Below are 17,964 nucleotides of genomic sequence, written 5' to 3' on the forward strand. Positions count from 1 at the left end.
GGATGGGACAGGGCAGGATGGGGCGGCGAGAGCCGTCGGGGGCTGGGCAGGGCCCGTGGGGAGGGAAGGGCAGGGGCTGCCCCCACATAGTCCCCCCTGGGACCGTCTCAGTGCATCGCCTCCTCTCCGGATTATTTCCCAGTGATCGTTTCACAGCTCTGCTCCAAGGAAGAGTTAATTAAGCTGAAATCGCTGTTTAACAGCCCCGTGTCACGAATTCTCCCAGCACTGCCCGCCCGTGTGCGCTGTCCCGCAGCGGGGGCGGCTCGGTGGGTACCCCCTGACCCCAGCCCAAGCTGTCACAGCATCCCCCTTCCCAAAACCCCTCAGCAGGCACCGGTAGGCAAGAGAAGTTTTATTTACCAAAGATGTTTCAATGAAAATCTCTTAAAAGTTGAAAAAGACGATGCAAGTATACGGCAGAAATGAATTAAAATATAACAAATTGCACAAAATAGTAACACTGATCATACAATATTTCAAAGATTAACAAGCATGTGCTAAAGAAACTGTAGAGTCTAGAAATACTCCAAATATATCTAGTTTACAATTGCTGTACAAAAAGCAGTTATAAATACTTCACATCTAGAAAAAATACACAGAACCTTTGAAATAGACTCTCCCTTACATATAAACAACCTTTGTAGAAAAAAAACAAGAACACCCAATACAGCCCCATCCCCCTGCTCCAAGATATGTTTGAACTAGTACTGGTTAGCACCAACATCTTAATGTGTCACAAACAGGAGTTGTTTTGTTTTTTAAAAAATAATTTTAGTGTTCAGAATTTACTTAAGACCAAACAGAGACTAGAAAAGATAACACAGCATGGTACATTTTTAATTTGATGGGAAATGAGTACAGTACAGAGGAGGTGGAAGTTGAGAAGCCACGTTGCAGTCAGAAGTAAAGGGTGGTTTATGTGGCTCTCTTCCCTACAGGACTCCTGTTTGTGTCAGCAGTGAATTGCTTTGACCCTGATCCTTCAAACAGTTATGTGCATGACTGATGAAGCCAATGCCAGCAGTATCAGGCCTTTTAATCTATTCATTTTCTTGCCATGTCAAAAGTCAAAACCCTTCTGAAATAAGACACCTGTTGTGAAGTTGTAATAACTGAAATGCATGTTTCCCTAGAATACCTGTATGGAATTGCACTAAGAAGAGAAAATAAAATATGTTTTCTAAAAGGGAGTCCACGAGAGTTTATTAAAGACAATCTGGTAGGCTCAAGTTTATGGTAATGCAGTGTTTCTACATACAGTTTTAAGACTAGGACAATTATAATTCTTTTTAAAAAAATCTACCAGCTTTTCTTGTTAATATTCACACCAATATCTTTAAGTTAGTAATCTGCCATTACAGGAGCATAGCACCAATTTAATATTTATTGCTGTCGTGTATCCCTACAAATATATTTTCCCAAGGTATTTACAACTGTACAAATATTCACAAAAGTGCAAAATTAAGACTTTATTCTATGTATTCACTGTGTTGGGTGTGTTGAGTCCCCTGCACCACCGTGATGCTGCCCTGTGTTATTGCCGTGTGGTGGGAGCTCAGAACACCCCGAGGTGAGCACAGCCAGCTCCAGGGGGAGTTGCCAAGCAAAGTCTCCTCTCCCTCCTCTCTCCACGCTCACCTTCAGCTCCACCCCGTGCTGCAGCCTGTGGGAAGTGTCCCTAAACGTCGTTGGAGCCTTGGCTGGCACAAGAGGAGAAGCTGTCATACAGGGAATCACTCAGGGATTCCAAGTTGTCCACATCCTGCCGACCCGAGCTGGTCAAGGAAGCTGCTTCTTTCTTTCCATTTTCTGCCTTCTGTCCTTCAACCTTGTTCAGACAGTTCTTCTCTTGTTCTAGTAAAAGTACATTATTGCTGTTAAATTTATTGAGAGACTCCAGGGAAATTTTAGGGACTCTATTCTGGGAATCTTCTTTTGTTTCTTCAGTTAGCTTCAATTTCTGTAAAAGTGAGAGAAATATTGGAAGCATATTCCTTTAAGAGTTATCCTATTGTACACCATTAATTACCATCTTTCTAAAGTTCACAGGGTTAAAGGAAATAGATTGTTAGATGCTTTAATAACTGTTATGATTAAATAGAGCATTAGTGTCCATTTTAGGATAAAGAATAACTTTAATGATTCTTCTAAGACAAATAGAACTCCATTTATGTAACACTCAAGTGCTATTAATGTCCTAAGCAGCAGACCCTGGCTATGCATGAGTTAAACACATCTCCAGCATCCTCACAGGAATTCAGATCTTCTCCTGCATGAATGCTTTGGGGGGTATGTTTAAACAGGTATTTGTTTAAGTAGAGTTAAAAAAAAAAGAAAAGTGCAGAGGAGAAAAGAGCATTTTCCATAAATTACGGATGCAAATGAAACTTGCTAGGGAATAGCTTCACATTTTGCATGTATAAGGCTATTGATTTCCACAAACCCAAACCCTCTCTAATAGACAAGAAAGCAACAAGACAGGAAATTGCACTGAACTGGGCCAATCCCCACAGACCAGAATCAATCAGATATTGGTCAGGACTTCTCACAGAAGTGGTGTAATTCTGTGGGAACACTGGACAATGTATTAGCACATTATATTAAAAACACACAGTAGGATTGTACCAGAGTAATTGTATCCCTTTGTTAGCTACTGGTATTTTCAATCAGAGATCTGACCAAGGAATCATTAGGGAGCTGTGTAGGGAGCAGCTCAATAAAAATGACCTGCTGTTCATATACAGAGTGTTTCAAAATCTGAGTGAGTAACTAACTCCTCTTACAGATCATGTTACCAGAGATATATGGGATAGCATTTGACATTTTACAATCAACATTCAATAACCTCCTGGGCAGATAAGATTCAGGCATTCTGAGATATGCCATCAGAGTGCAAAGCCATTCCTCATTTCTGGTACTCCCATCAGATGGCAAAGACAGAATCAGTAAATTACTGTAAATCCAAGGCATCAACATTTTTGTTTAGCTAGAAAATGAGGTGGCACTTTAAGCACACTGAAGATACAGCTTGGGCAGACGTGTGGATGCTCTGGGTCATTACATGTGCAGTTGTAAAGGGTCCTTAGAATTTTCTGCAGAATTCAAGCTTCAAGTCAGTGAAATGTTGTGCACGCTGTGCTGCTTCTCCTTGGAAATCTCTGGCGAGGGGAAGACAAATTGTTACATAGTTTGATTGCTTGTTTTGATGGCTACTTAGATAAAAATTGAAATGCCAGTCCGATGACTGTTTTTGCTTTGATTTTGTCACATTTCATAAGATGACAATGCATGGATTAGATTACTATTTTTGGAAAATGTTTTGAACAAACTTAAGCAAAGCAACAGGAGATCCTAAAGTCTTAGCAAATGAACATTTTCTGTTTGGTGCATTAATTAATCTTGAGTCTAAAAGGTTTTAGGGAATGTTGTGTTGGATTCTAATTTTAGATGACAGTTAAAACTAATGTCTTCAATATCTGTAATTAAAATGTTTTCTGAGATAGAGGAATATAACCCTTGGTAATGGGAACGAACACAAATTTAGGACCCTACAACAGAAATTTTTCACAATTTCACCTTAAAATGCTCTCCTCTTTGCCCTCAATTGAAATACTGAAAAAGCTGTTTCACTTCTCTGTAGGCCAGATGAGAATATTCTCAGCCATGGCATCAATAACACATGTTAGCACTTTCTGCTTTTCACAGTGCTAAGCCTAAAATACTTTATTATATGGCAGACTAAATGATGTTTCTTTGTCTTTAATTTTCCCACTTCCCAGCTTTTCTTTAGATAAATGGAATGTGACTAGTTAGCACAGGCTTGGGACTGCAGGACTCAATACTGCAGTCAGCAAGGCCTGTGATAAAAAACTCTTATTGATTCAAATGGAGCCAATTTCAACTCCTGGGCAGGAGGGGCACCTGGAGAATCTGCAGGACAGAGCAGCCTGGGTGAGGCATCACAATCAGAGGATTTTGGCTATGCTACTGAAGGATGGATTTACACCTCAGGACAGACTAGACTGAACTCATTGGTATATTCTGCATATATGCAGTATCAATAGTTTTTTTATACCCTTCAAGCACAACCTAGGCTACAATCCTACTTTAATCACACCCTGGTTTCTCATTTATTTTATAAAGTACATTAGAGAAACTGCAGGGAGCAAAAGTACTCTAAAAATTTTAGCAAAGACATTGAATCAAGTGAAATTGAAGTGAACTGAAGCCCATCAGAGAAACCTGTTGGCAAAAGATCCTGGGTAGTGAACAGTACATCTACAATACAGCAGGGCTTAAAGGGAAAACTAATTCTAACAGTGGCAGCAAAATTTATTACCAAAACAAGAAACAATTCAGAAATAAGTAATGGGTATTTTTTTGGATAAAGAGTTGTCCTTTTTAGGTGTCCTCATGCCCAGTTACATCCTTCTGAAAAAAAACCTGAAGCTTCCTTTCTTTAACACATAGAAGAAAACTCATAAGCAAAAATAAAATTTTAAGCAGAGATATTAATGTAAGAATCTGCACAATCAACAAATCATTTTCTCTCACAATAAAACAATTATGTACATTCCTAGAACTGAAAAGTCACTGGTCATTTCTTTAACCTTGTGTGTCAGAACAGAAATGCTAATCTAAGTTAAGAATTTTTTTCTCTAGTTACTATAAATACAGCTTGTAAAAAATGACCAAAGAGTGTTTATTTAGCTTCATCCTTGAATAAATTTCTTGTTATTCATGGCAGTCTCAAAAGCTGCTAGATGAAACAAAAGGAAAAAGCAAACCAATTATTGTTAGAATTTGATTGATAAATTGTGCATGTGGTTACATAGTAAATTTGGGTTTTTTTATGTAGATTTGCTATTGACTATTGCTATTTTTATGTAGATTTGCAGCAGAGTCACAGCTCTAACAAAGAACAAGGGTTAACCCAAAGATGTTAGCATTGTTTATTTTAAAGTAATTAGTTCATTAATGCATTTGAGAGTCACACTGCAGTGACTCAGCAGCTGCTCCTGCAGAGTGGAACACGAGGTGGGTGTGCCCTGCACCCAGGAGGGCTGGGTGAGATTTGAGGAGTGCACAGAGCACCAACCTCTCAGCCATGAGTGGCTTTCTGTGTAGTGAACAGGTGGTTTTGGCACCACAGCACAGAGAAAGACTCCTGATTTTGCTCAGTGCTGCTACAAGAGCCAAGATGGACCAGCAGCCTGTGCTTGCCCTCACACAGGATCCTTCTCATTTCAGCCCTCAGGTGTTGGCTGCTGACTGTTCTGATCTGTTCTGTGAACAAGGTGAGTGCTGCATTTGGTGCAGACTCTCTGTGTTTTCTCTAAGTATTAATTAAGGGAAAAGACAAAAACATGTAGTCAGAGATTTTGGTCTACAAGAGACAGATAATAGAAAAAACAGGAAAAAAAGGTTCAGTGCAGACAAGATCTGTAATTTTCACAGTGCCTCTGTAACAGCTCTGGCCCATCACCCTAAATCAGATCAATGGTTAGCTTCTTTTACTTAACCTAAATGTATTTTTGTATGGAAAATCTGTACCATTATGGCCTTAGGGTATGGGGAGCATTTGTTCTTCTACTCCACTGTATAGGTGCAGAGCTCCCCACAGCTGGAGCTTCCTTACCTGCCCAGCATGGGGAGCCTTGCACCACCTGGGAGCAGTGAGCAGCTGTCAGAAGAGCAGAAACTCCTCCTGACATACACAGACATTCATCACCAGCCACATCACTGAAATAAATCCATGAGTCATGAATCAGAATAATGTTTCCTTGCTGGCAACATCCTAAAGGGAATAACTAAAACCCATTAGTGATGTAATAAAATCTGGCATGTCACTTCAAGCACAGCAAATTAGGAAAACAAAACTAGCCTGCAGTTACACTGATACATTATAAATAGGTGTTATTCCTACATTAATACATCAAATTAGATTTTCTCCAAACTGTAAAAATGAGAGTTACATGTGGGTAGAATGCCTTTTCAGAGCTGTGTGATCAAGGAGCAGGAAGAGCTGCACAGGATTCCTCAGGTGTAGTGGGAAGGAGGAGAGGGAAGGATGGGCTGTTCATAGGCACAGAGGACCCACACTCGTGTGCAGGAAGGAGAGCAGCAGCAAGGCCATTTCTTACTGTGGTAGCACACAGAAGCTTTGGTTATCTGGAGGTCAGGCTGTGCTTATGAGTCCCAGAGCCCAGAAATAGAAACGAACCATTCTGCAGGATAAATGTATTTTCCAGCTGTCTAAGTTTACTTAACCAGCACTTTAAAGAGCTCAGAATCAGTTACAAAAAGGAATAAAGTGAACTTTATTTATGTCACTCATGCATTGGGCAATTTAGTTTTTAGATTAACACAAAAGCAGGAAGGGCATTGTTTCAAGTGAAGTATAACTGCAAAACACTATTGGGTAAAACCAACAAAATTGCTATGAGAATTAAACATAGATCAGCAAAATCAATACTTAATTGTATAACTCAAGGTCTTTGGTTTCAGATCTGATCTCTAATAGAAGATACAAAACATGTTCCCTTTTGTTTTTTTAGTTATTGCTCATAACTTTATTGCAAGGGAAAACAATTTTCTAGATTTTACTTTTTAAAAATTGCTTGTTACTCTGTCTGCATATGCTCAGGGTAAACTTGATCCCAGGAGCCACTATTTCTTATTTTAAATTCACAGTTCTTCCAATTTAGCTCTCCTCTAACTCCTGTAACTGCTTTGTATTTACGACACAGGAGGTCTAAGTGGGATGTGCTGCTGCAGCACCATAGGCTGCTCATACATAACCTGTTTAGGGGGACAATTTTCATACATTCACAGCTTCTTGTAGAGCAAGGAGATACAGGGCACTTTTCTGGCCAGAGATGTGCTGGTCTCATCAGGAGTAACTTCTCACTGAATTCTCCGGTGTCCCAGGGCCCTTTGCAGTAGAAGGTGCCCCATGAAAAGGGCTGGCAGTGGCTGTCTGTCCCCCAGCCAGGACAGAATGCCATGCAGGCTCTCTGTGCAAAGTGAACAATCTCCAGATCCCACTGAACATCAGGTGAACAGGGAACACTCTGCAGTGAAAATAGTTACACAGCCCCATCCAGCAAACTACAAAGGTGAGAGCTGTAACTGCGTGACCTCTGCTGCATTACAGCGGAGCTAAAAATGGGATGTTTGAACCTCTTTCTCTCTAAAGCATAACTTTAAATAATAAGATAAGCCTTGCTCTCCATTGTGCATTGTCAGAAGCTTTCATCTATTTTCTGGACTGACAGTAAAATAATTTCTGAAATAATGAATCATTTTTCTTTTTTCTACTTGAGCAGAAATCCCAAAATTATTTTGCTGTAGCAGATAATGACATTCTCAGAGACACACATCAGATTTCAATGATAAACAATAAGTGCCAGCTTCTTTTTGTGTTAAAAAAATGCATTGCTAGGAAGCATTTTTAAGTTAATTAGTATGTTCAGCAGCTGATAGGAAAGCCAGATATACATTGGTATGCATCATCCCCTGATGGCATTATGGGTAATGTAACAATGACTATGTAATCCAAGTTTACCTACTGTATTTCAGAGTATAAAAACCTACAAATATATTTCAGTATCACTTCTCATGATCCTGAATTGTAAGTGAATTACCTTGAAGGAAAAGCAGCTGATTAGCACAAACTGTGTATAATCCATAGCTGCAGATCTGGACAAAACAGCTATTGCCTCCTGAACTGAGGAATTGAGACTTATGTTGTCTATAGCTTGAATTCTTGTGTGGTTTAAAAGGAAATAAAAGAATTTAGTTTAGTGAGCTGGGGCTTATGCTTTGAAAAGCAGAATTTTCATAAAATGATGAGATGACTCAGTACGTTCAGCATTGTAATGCCAAGATTACCATCCTCATACATGAATATTTCCTTGACATGACAAGACTGTTTGACCTGATTAGGTTTATACCAACCCTCTTTGAACTATGGCATAATTTAATAGACCAGGGTGTCGAGGTCTGAGTTCCCAGGCTTTTTGCCTTTGTTCAGGTACAAACTGAATGGCAAAAATGTTATTTTTTCATAGTGCCTCAGAATGGCCACTGGCTGCACCAACTCTGCATGGACAAAGTTTATTTAAAATGGAATAAGAAAATACAATTCTAAGTGGCAATACCTTGGAAAGTGATAATGGTGCTGGTGCTCAGCCAAGTGTGTTGAGGCAATGTATTAAAAAGAAAAGCAATTAAACACCAGGACTTTCTCCAGAAGGCAAAGCACAGCCTCGCTCTGTTCACTTTGGCAGAATCACCAATTTTGCTTCTCACAGAGGGAATCTGCCCACTAAAAGCAGTGCTTAGTGCAATCAGAAGCTCACCACAAGGCATTAAGGAAGAAATATCCATGGTGAGAAAGGAAGCTGTTACTCAGTTTTTAGAACCTGATGGACTGAAAAAGAACAAGAGATGTATAGGATTCACTTCACTTCTCAGAGATCCTTTTAGCTCTACTTGTAGAGGGAGTTAAATAGCAAAATTTTCCTGATTTTCTAGTGATTGAAAAAAACAGCAGTGAAAAAAATCATACTGAAAGGTAAGACTGGTGACAAAGAGACTGAACTTGACCATTTGAAGGTCAGTATTCTTCCTTGACAGAATTATATGAAGGGTTATGTTGTCAGTGATAACCAAATGGTACTGGAACTATGCAGTCCTAAGTAACTTCACTGTTTCAGTCTTCATCACACTATATTTCACCTCACAGAATTTAAATATATAGAGGTTAGTCCTACTGAATGAAAGTAGTTACCCTTTTTTTGATGAAAGTATGGCTGATTGCTTCAATAAAGAAGGGGCTTTGTACAAAAAAGGGGCTACAATTTTATCCTAGACTAGAGGTTTGATTGATTTTTTTTTTTTTTTAATTGGGATACTTACATGGATCTGAATCCAGGAGGGGGAAAAAGTACAGCTTGAAGTTGTTGGTTTTTTAAAAAAAATCCAGTACCAAATGCATTTCTTAAAGATACAGGTTCTATATCCCATTTGACTGATGAGAAAAAATCCTCTCAAACTCAGTAAATGCAGGGCTGCAGTCATATAACATATAATCTCACTGACATTTTCAGTAATCAGAGTAATTTTTTCTGTATGGCTGAACCATTCTCAGAGTACTGTTCCTGAGTTTTAGCTGTGTTCTTACCTGTCTTCATCTTCCACCTTTGGCTTTTTTGAATAAGACAATTCATTTTGGTAGTTACAAAGACACTTATCCCCCATCTCCCTAGTGATGCCTCAGCTCCTGGCCTGTAATGTCTGTGTCATTCATCCACAACACTGGAACTGGAAAAATGGAATTGCACTCCAATACTGTACTGCAAAAGGTAATTGCAAGTGGGTAGGGATTTTCCTCACTAGTAATCCTGTCTTTTGTGCCCTGGACTAGATTCATAACCTGTGACCATCCAGCTGACCTGTGGGTAAAAAGACAGCAGCAGTAGAAGGGGAATAATGGAATAACAGGACTGTTTAGGTTGGAAAAGACCTTTAAGATCATTGAGTGCAACCACTGAAGAAGCAAGGTTATGTGGCAGGATCAAGAGGAAATCAAGCAGGATGACAAAAGCATGTAGGGATAATTCTCCCAGCTATGAAGACTGGCTTGTGGTGGGCATTGAGAGGGAGTTCAGTGAGCATGAACCTCTGCTGGAAAACCTGCAGAGGAAGGAGAGGGAATGCCCCTTCTTGCAAGCTCTCAGAAGGATTCAGGGAGGTGATTTAAACAAAGTTCCACAGCAAATGGGGCTTTTTTTACTTTTAGCCTCTGAGGAGGAAGGAAATTTGGGAGGAGACAAACAATCTTTCCAGAGCCATCAGTTCCCCTCTCTGTGAACACAAGGCTCAGCTGCTGCAGAGGGAGCCTTCATGTCCATGGTGCACATACATCAGAACTAAAGCTCTCACCAGGAATACAGAGGTCAAAATTTTAGAATTTGGAAACAGGGCCTTCTTCATTATTAAAAAATTCTGAGTTAGCTTGCTTAAATCCCAGTCTAAAAGCATAGGTTATTTTAGGAGCCTGAAGCTGACATTTCCCATTCCACTACTGATTTTAATCAACTCTACATAGCAGAGATGTTTTACCTCTAATGATTCTAACTAAAACCCACTGCCCTTTCTTTTCCCTTCTGTGACACCAGGCTTCTGAAAGGCACTAAGGAAAGAAACCCACTAGGTGTGCCCTCCTCTGCACCTTCCCTAAGTGAGGGTCAGGGGCTGGGATAAATGCTGCACTGGGATCAATGCTCTTGGAGGAGCAGGGGAATGGGGCAGAGCCCAGGCTGCCTTCCCAGTCAATCTGTAGCAGCCTGAAGCACAGGCACACTGTTTTCTGACTGTGCAATGAGACTAGAGAAGTTCCTTTGTAGTCAGAGGAAAGTGGGACAGGACAGATGCAAATAATGATGCTGGTTACGTGACTGTGCTTGTCACCTCTCCAGCTGATGTTCTGAGCTGAGCTCCAGCACTGATTCAAGCAAAGCATGAATTGCAGATGGAAACCTATGCTTGAAGTTCATCTGCTAACAAATCCTCCATAACAGTACAGTCATCTACATGGACCTTCTAAATTTATGCAAACAATTTATCTCTGCTGTAGGCCAGAGGATTTCAGGGACAGCAGCACAACACGCACAAAAACCCAAGACAGAGTTTCAGGCACAGGCTGCAGAACCAAATTAAAGTAGAAGGATAAATCCTCTCTTGCAATTTTTAGTTCATTTCAGTACAGCAAGTTGTATCAATAAAAAGCCTATAGTATAAGTCAGCTAGAAAATAAATGCTATGAAGGATGTTCCATTTTATGTGGTTGGAATTTGATTAGTGATTAGTCCTGGTGGTAAAACCACATGGGAACAGTAATCAAGGGTTCTCTACTGCAGTTCTGCAACAACAGGAAAACACTGTTGGCTCATGTCCTATTCCATGATGGGATATTAACCTAAAATCTAATTAATATATAAATGAATTACATTTCTAGAAACATACTATATTATAATCAATTTTAAGTGAGTTCCTAACAGGAGATAAGATGAAGAAAAAGCTGTAGAATTACCAGAGGCTGATAAATTCTGTTTACTGTGACTGATGATTTTTATGGAGGATAATTTTACAATCCATCAAACTTTTGTCAGTTCAAGAATCATGCTGCCAAACGTATGCAGTAAATTAATTTTTAAATTTACATATTTATTAAAAATCTTATTGAAAACAGCAGGAAGTAAGCCTTGTTTGAATAATAAAATAACTTGTTATTCTACTGGAAAGAAAACAAAAACCCCCCAACCTTCTATTAAGATGATTTTATAGCAAGGCAATAATTATAAACAACTACATGAATTAGTTAACCAAACACTGTATTAAACAGCCAACCCCAAAATTAATCAAGAATTTAGAAAACCTTTTGGAAGCTAATCAGGTAAAAAATGCAATTTGAAAGGGAAGGAATTAATGCTGAGTTTCAGATGTGCTGGAGGACAGCTTTTCCAAGCCAGGCCTGTGGCTGGGGCTCCAGGATTCCTGGGGAGCTGCAGGTGCCTGCCTGGGGCTGAAGGTGCTGAGGAGGAGGGGATGACAGCAATGCTCCCATGCACGTGGCCACAAGGAGCTGCCCACTGGGCTCTGGGACCTTTGCTCCCTTCCCTGCAGATTTCTGTGGCTGCTCTGACCCTGGGGCCAGCCACTGACACTCTTACAGCACCTACTTTGTGTGTACAAAATGCACATTGGGGTACGTGCAGGGAACAGGCAAGTCATGTCTGATATGCTGATGGCAGGTGATAGTCCCCTTTTTAACTCTAAAGGATGCTCAAAACCAAACACTGTTTCTCTATTATCAGGAGAATTAAGAATTACAATGATTAGAAATGATCACAATTAAGCAGAGCAATGCTGGGCACCTAGATGACCACTGCTACAGCTGCAGATGGAGCCAGGAGATTTATAAATGCTGAACTTGCCTCCTCACTGAATTAAAGCAGTGATATCCATTTTGATTAACATGCATATCATCTGGCTGTGATCCGAGGGGAATTTTAGGTAATTTATGGATTTAGATGTGTTTACTTCATCTTTTAGAAACGAGTACATCTGTTTCTGGTGGTGAGAAGCTCTCTCCTCCTTGGTGGCCCAGCCAGGCACACAGAGTGTGTCCCACTGGGACCTGGCAGGAGCCATCAGGGGCTGAAAACTGTGAGGGGCACAGCCTTGAGACAGAAAACTCGAGCACAAGTGCTGGACAGACCTTTGCCTTTCCACCTCCAGCTTCCCTGGACACCAGCAAAGCTCAGCTTAGCATCTAACAGGACCTGAAAGGGAGGCAGCTCTGTGTGCTGAGCCCACCTGGGCTGTAAAAGGCCCTTCCTTATTTTGGCAAGGCTCTTTAGGCTTTCTCAGAGGAAGAAGGCACAGTGAAAAGATATTTTGGGAACCCTGGTTTTGTGGGTTCTGACCCCCCTTGTGTGGCTGTGGGAAAACCTGTGTTGGCTATGACTGAAGAAGGAATTTGGTGTGAAGCAGCAGCAGCATTGGCTCCTGCTCCCACAGTGGGCTTCCTGCAGGGCAATAATATTAGGGTTTTTTTTTTTGCATTGATTTCACTGCAATTTCTGTATAAAAAGAGAAGTGTGTGAAGTGACAGCTGCCACATGACTGGATCCGTTGGACAAATGCTTTAGGAGATTTATTGACTTTAGCAATGGAGAAGTGTTACTGCAGCATCAATGCTGCAACTGCAGGGAGGTACTGGTGATACAGAACATGTTCCTATGCCTAAGCACAGATTGTAATATTGCTAATATAATAGGCCACTAGGAGGACTAAAATACAACTGGAATTCATGCAGACACACTGTACAGCTAATGCACACTCATGTTTTGAATGCCCAGAGATGACACAAACAGAAAATCAGGATGAAAATACAGAACAAAGCAGTTGCCAGGCCCTACTAGTGAATGAATAATCTGAAAAAATGTTGCTGAAAATGAGCTGGCATTTAATATTTACTAGAATACCAAAAAAAACCCTTTTAAGTGTTAATTTCTTCAATATCTTAGATTATTCAGGATTCAAATACTCATAACAATGGAATAAAAAATTTCCTCCATGCACAGGCATGGTTAGAGCCCTGTATGGACAGCAGGACTGCTGAAGGTGGTAGAGTTCTGCCCATGCAAAACTCTTTGCAGGATCAGGGTGTGAATTTGCTTCTGACATCCAGAAAATTCCTCATCAGAGGAGCAATGTGTTTATGGTTAGCCCTTGTAATGCAAGATCCCATCTTGAGCAAGAATGCTTAATGAGAATATTAAGTGATAATGATTATTTGCTTAGTGCTGCTATGGGGCCTTCAAAGCTCTCAAAGCAGCCTGCTAACAGTGCTAGATTAAATTCCAAATGCAGCTGGAAGGTATTATTTATATTCTTTATTTAAAAAATGGGGAATTTAATAGCAAGAGAGGCTTAGCAATTTGGACATTCAGCCAGAACATCATCCCTATCTCCACAGTCCTGCACTCATGTCTGTTAAGCTTTTTGAATGTATTTGAGTATTTTTTTATTTGCAGGCAGAAATTTCTCTGTGAAAAGGCAGAGGCCTCACAGAGGTTCTCACTAGGGAGCAGCTGAAATACTCTTCAACATACAGAACCTGGCATTTAATCTACTGAACATGGTAGTTAATCAAATGTTTTGCACTGACTTTAGTAGAGTTTGGATCAGAATCTTGATGCATTAGAGAAATAAATTATTTAACTTACTGAGTTCCCCTAGAAACAAAATATTGAGCTGCAAACAAAGCTAACAAACACCAAATGGGATGCCATCTGCTGCAATGAACAGAACATGACCAGTTCCCCCTATGCTTGAGATTTCTCCAAAATACAATTTGAAATACGTTTGTTAAACTCCCAACTGTCTCACAGAATTGGCTTAGCAAATTCTAGTGCCACCAGAACTAGAATTTGCATGGCAAGGCAGGCTATGATGTATTAATTGGAGTTGTTGATGATTTCACTCCTATTGGAGTGCCCTGGGTAAACCCCCAGGGTTTTGTGCTGTCCAGAGCCTATGGAACCTATGGAGATCTTTGACTTCATGCTCTGTGCCCTGGGGCCTGTGGACTCTGGGTGGTTTCTGCCCCTGAGTAAATATGAATGGTAATTATCCACATCATGCTGCATTCATAAATCTGGATTTTTCTATCCTCTGACATCCGGACTCCGTGCCAACCAGAGAAACAGGATATGGAGGCAAAAGTTCTGCTTCCCACAGATATCTGTGCCAGGAATGGCACGAGATAGCTGAAATCCCAGTCCCTGCTTTGTATGGAAGTTTTTGGCTGTGGAGGAGAGAGAGTGGGCTCCCCAACACTTTCACAGGAACAGAAGGACAGCGCTGAGCTAAAAGCAGAGCGTGTGACGCCTGTGGGTGACATCAGCCTTAGCCCCCTTTCCTCTTCCCAAGCACACGAATTGGGCAGCCAGGCAGCTTTTGTGGAATGGGAGGAGAAACCCAGCAGGATTTGCCTTGTAGAACAAGACAAAAAGATAAATGTCTTCATACCTAAATTCCCTGCCCATCCAGAGACTTCATCTTCCCGTGCCACCAGGACAAGTGATGAAACTGCCACAAACAAACAGAAGCTCCAAAGACAATTTAGTTTTCAGCAGTCAGTCAGGAAGGCTCCAGCCCTCACATCCCACAGCTTCTAAATGGTGGCTGCTGTCCTTGGCTTGCTCTGCTGCCTCTATTTTCCACACCATGCTACTAATGATGTCATAACACAGCTTCCATGTCTTCACCATGGATTTTATTTGTAGAAATGCTGTAGTAGAAATGTTGAGCTCTCTGTACCCTGCCTTGCCATAGTGGTTGGAGGAAACATTAAAAGATAGGATGATGTTCCTATAATAGTGATAGTAAAAATATTCTGTAAAATGATACAAATGAAAGTTTTAGCTTTTTCCAGCTGCCCATACGCTAATGTTATGGAAAATGCAATAAAAAAATGGATTTAAGAAGATGAAGAATTTCATTATGATATGATCTTGATGGGAGCACAGTAGGACCAGATTAGAAATGCACAGTATTTGGCCTTCCTTTTAACCTGGGGGAAATGTCTGCTGATGTTCCATGTCATTGCCCACAGCAGCAGGATGTTACACACCAAAATTCTGCCAGTTAGAGGGACAATATCAAAGCCAATTTTCAAGCACCTCTATAAATGCCATGATTTTCACAGGATCCAATAACATAAATTGGTCAGAGACATCAGCAAAAGCTACAGATTTGTAGCACCTTTGAAAACTGGGCAGCTAAGTGTCTAAATATCCATGTAGGCATAGCCATTAAGAAGAGAAGCTTGAAGAAACCCTGACCTTTATTTTTACTGATTAGAGGACATAAAAAAGTCTTCTCTTAGTCTATGCAGAGAAAAATAATTCTTGCAAGAGCAACCAGCAAGCATGTGCTGTCTGCTCTGCTACTTCTGCTCCTCAGTTTCAGGCATTGTCTGGAAATCTTTTACATTTCAAATCTGCTTTTTGTCTTATTATATGTGTTAAGTTTCCCAATCTGGTAACTTTTTTTTTGTTAGAAGAAGTATCATAGACTATTACTGCCTATTAAATATTTTAATTTTATAATCCACAGCAACACACCCTATTCATATTTAATTTCTTCTTTTCCACCCGCTTCTGCTTTACTCTTCATCCTCCCAAACCCATCTGAGACCTTGTTTTACAGTTTGCTTTACAGAGCATTCAGTAACCCATAGGATATGTGCATATGTAATAGGATGTCAGAAAAATCACTTTAAAGTGTTTGACTGGCAATTTTTACATAAAAATCGCTCGGGGTTTGACTTGCTGAGATTAACACTGGAGTAGCTAAGAGAAGTTCTTCAGGCTACAATTTTTTACAGTAGGTAAAATTTTTAGTGACCTCTATTAATGAGGAGGCAAAGGATGGAGAGATTGAGGGAAGGTGGCACTAATGGGAGCAGAGCCACCAGGTTGTGTCTCAGTCACCGAGGGACGGACGAGCAGCTCAGGCTGCCAGGGCTCTGACATGTGCTATGGAAACTTGCATCACTTTTAGCCTTTGTGAAGGATAATTAGACATTTGAATTATGTAACTACATCTTGTGAATTTCCCAATGTTCCCTCTGTCACTTTTTGCTACTAAATCCGCTCAATACCATGGTTTTTTCTCCTATCAAATACAAACATTACTTTTAATTAAATTAATATGAATGCTGCAAAAGCCTGAAAGTCATGTATTGGGGCCTAAAATATAGAAAGAGAGAAAATATTACACTTTGGGACCTGCTATAAAGTAGAAAGTTTGAACTTGCAATAAATATATACCAATATTTTCCTTAAGGTTTTGGGAGTCCATGGGTCATAGTGCACAAAATCTAGTATAACTTCTCATTTCAATAAAAGGCAAATCACTTTTGGGAAAGGAAAACAGCTGGTAAAACAAACTATAAACACCAAAAAAATGATTTCAATATGTTTTTTGTCAATATTTGACATAAAATACCACGTTGATTAGGATATTATTGTCATGTGCATATGGAAAGAAAAAGCATCCTCTTAAAAATAGAAATAATTTGCCAACATATTCTCAGTATATTGCCACAGTTCCTGCTACCATCATCTGTGTAACTTATTCCTCATGTACTCTCCTTGGTACAGAACTCTCACATATAAGATCAGTCATTTCCCACCCTTCTCTGTGTGATGTTTGAGTGCTTTATGCAAAACATCACTGTTATAGATGGGCAAGGCAAGCTTCAGCTGGAAAAACAATTCACAAAAATATTACAGCCTTATTCATCTCATTTAACTCTGCTAATCACATGGTCCTCTTGGAGTCAAAATATTTTCCAGCTTCAGAAAACAAACAGCTCACTGAACACACCTCTGTGCCTTACTGCTCTTATCTTGATTGAGTCAATCCAATGTTTATTGTATACAATCTATTTTTCAGCTTTTTCTTTTATTACTAATATCATTACAACAATTACACTATCTCACATGCTTACTAATATTTATAATTTGATGCTTTTAGTGACTCCTGAATTCTATTTTGGCCCACAGTGTTATAATAATATTCCTATTCCACAGTGAGAGAAATGAAACTTGCAGCTTTATTTCCAGAGATGGGGGACTGAAGAATGCCTGGTTACAAATGGCAGAAACATGAGTGCACTTTGGGCCATGCTGCAAATCACATCAGCTCCATCTGTCAAACCTCTGAAAAACAGCCCAGAACATTTTCCACTCGGGGAAATCACCAGCAAATTATCCTTTTATTCTGTATGTACTTTTGGTTCTTATTAGACTAAAGGATCTTCCTGCTTTCCACCTAAGAGCCCCTGTGCCTATGAAATCCAGATGTAATCTCCAGTTATAAAGGCAAATGGACTATAAAGGCACTCCAGTGAGTGCTGGGGATGTCTCTGCAGTGGGCAGGGGTGTGGGCAGGGACCGAATGTGTTGGGGTCTTATCCACACCCTGCTCATGCAGCTACTCAGCCCTGCTGAGAAATGACCTGGGGTAGCCAGGCCACCAGAGCTGTGCCAGGGCACACTCCCTGCAAATGCACAGCCCTGCACAGCTGCTCTGTGCTGCTCTGGGCACTTGCACTTGAGCAGCTTTGGGCCAACACTCAGGGGCTCTGGCAAATGAGCTACAGGGTTTTCTGTGACATCTGGGCCAGTGGGTAAGGTGGTTATGCAGCTCCCACGTGCTGGAAAGACAAGCTTCTCTCTGTAATTTGAAATTACTTGCTGAGATGGTGGGATATGGTTTCTGCTCCAGTGATCAAGCTTTTCCACTCAGAAAGGGCAAAGTTCTCCCCTCCTTACAGGGCCAAAGGGGTTCAGTGAGCACAAGGCTGCAGCTGTGGCC

The 17,964-nt window shown here is 40.4% G+C and overlaps 1 protein-coding gene across 6 annotated transcripts in view; it reads right to left on the reverse strand.

Annotated features, from left to right (window-relative positions):
* Window positions 1-340: 340 nt before the first annotated feature.
* Window positions 341-17,964, reverse strand: part of NCKAP5 (NCK associated protein 5) — a 381,602-nt gene continuing 363,978 nt past the window's right edge. For all 6 annotated transcript variants that reach the window (XM_077181707.1, XM_077181708.1, XM_077181703.1 and 3 more), the window contains one exon: window positions 341-1,963. In XM_077181707.1, coding sequence (XP_077037822.1) covers window positions 1,682-1,963 — 282 coding nt within the window. In that variant the 3' untranslated portion in view covers window positions 341-1,681. The remainder of the gene's footprint in view (window positions 1,964-17,964) is intronic.

Source organism: Agelaius phoeniceus, chromosome 7, assembly GCF_051311805.1.
Source record: "Agelaius phoeniceus isolate bAgePho1 chromosome 7, bAgePho1.hap1, whole genome shotgun sequence".
Lineage (NCBI taxonomy): Eukaryota > Metazoa > Chordata > Aves > Passeriformes > Icteridae > Agelaius > Agelaius phoeniceus.